Source organism: Cariama cristata, unplaced genomic scaffold, assembly GCF_000690535.1.
Source record: "Cariama cristata isolate BGI_N322 unplaced genomic scaffold, ASM69053v1 scaffold38990, whole genome shotgun sequence".
NCBI classification, from domain to species: domain Eukaryota; kingdom Metazoa; phylum Chordata; class Aves; order Cariamiformes; family Cariamidae; genus Cariama; species Cariama cristata.
In genome coordinates this window covers 5,362-12,025 of record NW_009595921.1, presented here as the reverse complement: position 1 = coordinate 12,025, position 6,664 = coordinate 5,362, and the positions used below count along the sequence as shown (strand labels likewise).

At 46.7% G+C, this 6,664-nt stretch overlaps 1 protein-coding gene across 1 annotated transcript in view; it reads right to left on the bottom strand.

Moving 5' to 3' along the window:
- Positions 1-438: 438 nt before the first annotated feature.
- TMEM255A (transmembrane protein 255A) overlaps positions 439-6,664 on the bottom strand; it is a gene marked incomplete at its 5' end in the record, with an annotated part of 9,627 nt that continues 3,401 nt past the window's right edge. Inside the window, 3 exons of the mRNA XM_009703870.1 lie at positions 439-875; positions 4,409-4,552; positions 5,877-6,039. Of these exons, the coding sequence (XP_009702172.1) occupies positions 717-875; positions 4,409-4,552; positions 5,877-6,039 (466 nt within the window). The remainder of the gene's footprint in view (positions 876-4,408; positions 4,553-5,876; positions 6,040-6,664) is intronic.

Here is a 6,664-nt window from a genome sequence, read left to right as displayed (position 1 = left end):
AACTCCATTTCACCTTTTATCTTAAGAAGCATCCTGAAATAAAAACACCTTGCCTATTAAAGCTTTTCCCCTCAAAAAAGCAATATTCCCATTGTTTTGCTAGACATACATGAAAATATCCTATGATGTTATCTCTTTTCATTAGCGTTAAAGTTTGAGACGCTGTCACGGTTTCCCCCCCCAAGATTTTTCCAGTGCGTAGGCTGTAACCAACAGGTGACGTGAGCTAGGTTCTGTGGGCCCAAAAAATCCCAGCAACTGGAGCCCCAATGCCAAACAAAACAAGCATCAAGTCGAGCTCTCTGCAAACACCCTCACCTTAAACAGATTGATAGTCTCTGGCAACTATCGATCTTGGCTACCCTTGCTTCAGCTCGGCACAAGATCGAGTAAGGCAGACCAGAATCTATCACCTGTGTTGTATCGCTTTATTAAAAACCAAGGACTACATGAATCTCGCGGTAAAACAAGAAGGCTGGAATTTAGGTCACCTGCTACTCACTGACACTGCAAAACATCAGCAGTATGTCCCCTTCCTCATACTCCATTGTTAAACCTCTGAAATAAGTCTTGCAAGAAAGAACAGTCCAATCTAATATTTGTATTAGCAATTATCTTCTGTATCTATCCTCCTGCTCCCTCCCACAGTAAAATATGAATACAAAATGTTCACAATTATTTCAATGGCAAATATTTTTTCTTCTTTCCTGCATTCTTTATGGTGTATAAGGTGGTGGCTTTTCAAAAGGTGGAAAATATGGTGGTGAGTAACGAGGCGGCGCATTAGAGGACCACATATAGCTGGGAGATGGTGACACTGACTGGGGATCATCGGAGAGGCCAGAAGGAGTGGAGGCTGGAAATACGCTGGAATGCTGTAGGGAGACAGCAAGAAGCCTGTAATGTAACCACTTCTTAATGTAAAGGATCCTGGCAAAGCAATACTTCATTACCAAGCAGTGCAAAATTACCATTTCAAGCATCACTTCTGCAAAACATATGTACATACGAATAATTATTCCAATAACTTGTTGCATTCAAGGTAAGTGCAGCCTGTAAGTAACAGTTTTGCATAATGAGATTTCTTACACTTAAAACTGAAAAAGGCATTTAAAAAAAAAAATTAATTTCTTTTTCATCAGTTCTGTGTACCTGCTGCATTTCACAGAGGCTGGACAACTGAAAACTGATGAGTCGCTGTGAAATCTTGGGTTTCCCACATCAACCAGTAGCAACAATGGACAGGCTGCAGATAATTTCTTTTTACACTACTTTTTCTCTTCACCACAAATAAGAAAAACCCAGAAATTAATGATAACAAAATAATTTATTCCTTCAGTAAGTAAAAAGCTTGAAAAGGTGAAGAAAAAATTTGTACATGCCTGAAGATTAATTTCCGCTCTCCAAAATACCTTCGTTATCAAAAATACCTCCAGTCTAAAGCCTCAAGTCACAGGGTGCTGGCGCTGCCAGAAACCTGTGCACGGGCTGTGTTCTGTCCAGAAACAGGCCAGACAAATAAGCCATGAAATACAGTTACTGGTATTTGCTCCTCTGGCCACTAACACGGTGGTTTTATCCCGGACAGTCACGCTGTGCCCTGGGCTGCTGCTGGCCATCTGGCCACCTGAACAAGCCACCTGCAGAGCAGGCAGCGTTGGACGGCGCTCGGCCGCACCGCCGGCACGCTGGAGCCTTTCTGCTCCGGTGCCCAGGCACTATGCACCCCTTCACCACCCTTCGGCCGCGGGCATGGACTGCAAATCCCAAATACGCCCAGGTCAAGGCCCCAGCAGAGACAGAAGCGTGAGGAGGATTTGCACTGTGCTGCAAGAGGCATGGAAGTGCGTGCCGAGGGACCGGCGCCAGGGGCAGCGAGGCCGAGCTGTACGCCGCGGTGACCATGTACAAGGTCGGAGGCGACCATGTGATTTCACCTTGTTGGGTGGAGGGAAGACGGCCTCTGCTCTAACAGCAGGTTGTTTTCAAACAGCATCTTTTTTGTGTCACTCCCCTAACACCAACCTGCAATGGTTTATTAAGCAGATATATAGACCACAAAAGCCCAGCCTGCTCGCCGAGGACCTCACAGAAAGCCATACAAACCGTTCCCCTTTCAAATAACACAACAGCTCTTCTGTCACGCCCCAGTTCACCTAAAGCCCAATGGGTGGGAGCCCCCGGACCGCAGAGGCACTTGGAAGGGCACTGCCGCGGCAACACAGTGCCGGCAGTCGTTAGCAAACACAGTCCTGGGTTTTCACAGTTACACCAGCTGCCTCAGCGACATCCACGAGTCCTGGAGGAGCGTCGCTGTGGCTGCAAGCAAGCCTGGCTCACACCGACTGCAGGCAGCAGCCTGGCTTTGTTAACGAAGCCGCTGGCTGGGAAGATGGCACTAATTTCTCTTTTGACGGGGGGTGAAAGGCAGAGAAGGCCTCTGCTCGCCTGTGTTCTCTTGTCAGAGCCAAATGTGGCTCAGGCCCTGCAGAAGTGAAAATGCTGCAGGACTGAGACTTTCTCAGCCAATTGCCCCCAACCAAGCGCACAGGGTGAGGAGTAAGATACCGGCACGACTTCCACCGGGGCCCTTTCCTCCTGCCTGGTTCCCGTCATGGCCCCCTGCCTTCCTCACCACGGCCAGCTGGGTGGAGTGTCATTAGCCATGGCACAAGCAGTAGCCACAGCAACCCATCGGCTTACGATCCTCCAAAAACCAGAGGGCTGGGTTTGCCGGTTTAGATTTGTGTGTGAAAGCCAGGCTCTTGCAGAGGCACAGGCTTCCTTAGAAATCCTGGAGTGCTGTTTTTTTTTTTTTCCTGTGAAAGATGTGTGGGATGAGTGGGAAGCACTGACTTGGCTAATTCTTGTGCCAGAGGGAGTGCAGCCTTCAAAAGGGATTTGAGAGGCAAGACCGGGCTTGCTCCGTGTGCTGTAGGGTGGCAGGGGAGAAGGTGTCAGGGTGGTACAGCCACCGCTCGGGTCCGAGCAGGGCTCAAGGCCAGAGAGAGTCTCCAGAGCCAGAGGCCTCAGCTAATGCTTCCATGCAGGCCCCTGGAAGATAAGCAAGGGTCAGACTTGGAATTGCATGTGAAAGAGAGACTTGGCTATTTTAAATTTAGATTACCTCAATTTATGCCCAGTTTTTGTGCCGGCTCCTAAGCCAACACCTGTGCTCACAGCAACGGGACAGAGAGAGACTTTTCATTCATCCAGCTGAGCTGTAAGCGTTAGCAGAGCCCCAGCAGTACTTCTAGTTGAAAAGCAGGGCAAATCCACCCATGCTGAGCTCTCCGCTGGTGCTGCGGCTGCAGTAGAGACAAACTCGAGGTAAACTGTGCTGAGTACCAGCCGAGCGGCTGAGAAGAGGACCTCGCAGCAGAGCTTGGTTTGGTATGCGCTGAGCTTGGCATTTTTGTAACTGTAAAAAGTTATACAACACTCGCGACTGTTCCAGGTTGTGTTAATCTCAAAAATGAGTCACAAATCTGTATAAACAAGTCCTAGAAATTCTAATGTAAGTGTTCAAATATTTCTAGGAAGCCCCGACAACAGTATTGTCTAGTGGCACTAGCAGTAAAACCAGAAAGGTTTAGATTCATATTACCTCTGATGCATGGCTCTGATGAGGGAGATGGTGGCTACCACAGAGCACACCTTTTAGTTGATGTCCAAGACCTTAAGCTCTTGTTAATAAAAAAAGTCTCCAGCCCTGATGGCTGCAAAGAAAACATATGATGTGTTAAGTTAACATCACCGCTGCAGTAACGTCCACCTGACAGAATAGCTGAGGAGGAAATGTCCTCATCTGCTTCAACAAGTAAAGGCTGATTTTGACAGCAAGGTTCACATGAAGTCACCATTTCCAAGAGCACAGCTCCATAACTCATAACTCAGAAAAGAAAGGGATGCATTACAGCAGAGGTGATGTTTGCAGGGACCGTTCTTACACCATGTGGACACATATGGAAAAAAAACCACAACAGAATAGCTTTTCAGTCAGTATCCGTCTTCAGGACCTCAAATAGCTTGTTTCCAAAAGTTCATCTGTTTCTCTCGGACATAGCAGGTGGCCTAATAAAAACTAGCACCTGAACACCTCGTTTTGCCTCTAACTTCAGAGTATTGCAGGTGCCTATTTTTAATGTGGCCTCTACCAGTGAATGACAGAGGAGGCAGGCAGCAGGTTCTGTTGCTTTCTCTTCAAGGACAGCTTTCAGGGAAACACTGCCTTAGTAAGAGAGAGCACTGCCAAGGACCAATGCCTAGTAGGAAAGATTTGGTATTCTCTGCAGGAACAGGAAAATTAAACTGTGTGAATGATGGGAAGACAGGCCTCCAGACTCCTGCAGACCAGGTGGATTTAACCTTGCCACTAGATGAGAAAACATCCCGTAACGTTCGTTACCTGAAAGTCGTATGCGGAGTAGGGAGGCAGGTGAGGAGTGCTGTGGTAGTAGGTGTTGTAAGATGACACTTGTGGCCTTGAGTAGTAGGACACCGAAGGGTGTGCATTTTCAACCGAACAGTTCAGCGTAGGGAGGGAAGGAGTCTGTTCAAACAAAAAGAAGAAAAACTCAGGGTACTAACCAGGTCACAGAAAACTGACAGCTGAATGAAAGCAGAAATGATTGAAGGAGAGCACTGTGTGTCTTTAGAGCTCAACTCTGTTGAATTAGCAACTGGCAATCCTGTTCCCTCTTAGGCAACAGGTAAGTCCCAAGGTCATTTCATTCCTCAGCTACCTATTGTTTCCTCTCAGATTCCACAGAACAAGCTGGCAATAGCCCAGTGCTCAAACAAAAAAACTGTTCAGATTGCATCTTCACGAGCAGGAGAAAGAATCCATTAATTTTGATTACTCTGTTATTCGGTGCATTTTGAGACGACTGTATTTCAACTCCTCTTGTACTGCTGTTCACAGACACTTCTATAGATCTTTTTTCTGCAGAGGTTTACAGGCTGTCTGGTGCGGCTCAAATCTCAAAAGGCCACGATGCACAGCTGGCAATGTGTCTGCTGTTTTGTTTGGGAAGATCTTGGTGAGTCTGAAAAGAGTGTAGGAAAAGTTCAGAGTTCTGAAATAAGGCACCCTTAGTGCAGGGCCCAAGATCTGTTTGTAAGAAAAGTGTATTGCCAGGGCAACAAATGCTTTTTTCTGGGTGTCTCATTTTGTATTATTCTGAGTGAGTCACAAGAGACTGAAAAAACCCCCAAATTTATCTGTTGAATGTTCAGTTTTCCCCATTGATTTTTCCTCTGCAGAACAAAACCGTATGGAAGGCAACAGGCAGCCTGGTTAAGTGAGGGTACTTCAAAGCTCATATTGTCAGAACAGTATTTTTTCATTATCTCAAGTTTGCAGTCTTTCACCTGGTTTCAGTCCCTAATTCACCCTCTCAGATTCTGCACCATGAAGAAAGAAACTAGATGGAGAATTTCAGCCTAACACGGCTGCTTAAACAGTCTGTAAAGCTCAGAACCCTACTACTGCTATAAAATCAACAATTCATGAGCAACCACAACACATTTCCTTGTAGAAGGACAATGCTATGAAAACGATGATCAGTTTTTAGGAAAGAGCTTATTTTTATTCATCCCAGTATTGCCAACACCTCTGAGAAGGTTCCTTTTGAAAATACAATCTCCCAATTCTGTTCATCTTTTCTAACTGTGTCCAGGTGGTGACACCAGATCAGAAAAGTCAATCATTTCCACTGTCTCCTTAGAGTTACTTCATGCCCTTCTTTCCAGCCTGATTGCAGTGATGCATAGATCATTTGCATTGAAATACCAATCGCTTTCATTGTTATTTTTAAAAGGCAATTTGCCTCATTTTTTTTGTTTAATCCACAGAGAAATTGGTACCATCTTACCATGTCTTTAAAGCCTCCAAGTATCGCCGCTGTAATGATCCCTAAGAAGAGCCCCACTATGTTCAGAATCGTTGCCGACCAAAGCAAGTGGTAAAGGTGGATGATGTCCTGGCAGCTGCTGACATCAATGTATTCATAGTAGCCTCCAGAAATCTCTACTCTGCTAGATTAGAAAAAAACCAACAATAATGATTAAAAAATGCACCACAAGTCATAAAACCTAAGCACTTCTGCTGGACGGTAAAATGCATTCTGCAATTTAATGATAGCCTGGACCTAACTACCGAGGGAGCGGGGATAAAGCCTGCTAGATCCCACGCTTGTGGCATCTGAGATCGCCCTGCATGACAACGGCAGAAGGTGGCTTGATCTGTTGTGAAACAAACAAGTCCTGCAAGACTTGCAAAATGACCTTGAGTCTGAATCTGCCTCTTATTTCTATCATCTGAAATCTCCACAGAGATCCTGGAGGCTTCCCAAGGACAAACCGGTCTTGGAATTACCCAGGGAACTTAGTCTGTGCCCCAAGGAGCGGCAGCTGCCCCTCTTGGCCTGCCCCCCACAGCCACGAGAGCAGCTGGGTGGGTCGGGCAGAGGACAGCACAGCTGGGCTCCTGGCACCGCAGGGCTTGGCCACAGCGAACATCCGAGTCCGCCGCTCTGCTCCAGCTGCCTGCCTTTTGCAGCTCTACAACGGCATGGGCTGGCAGGACCCCTGGGGCCTGGCAGGGAGAGGTCTTTCTGCTCACATTTTTTAAGCTCTTCCACATGCAGAAAAGAGATGGAGA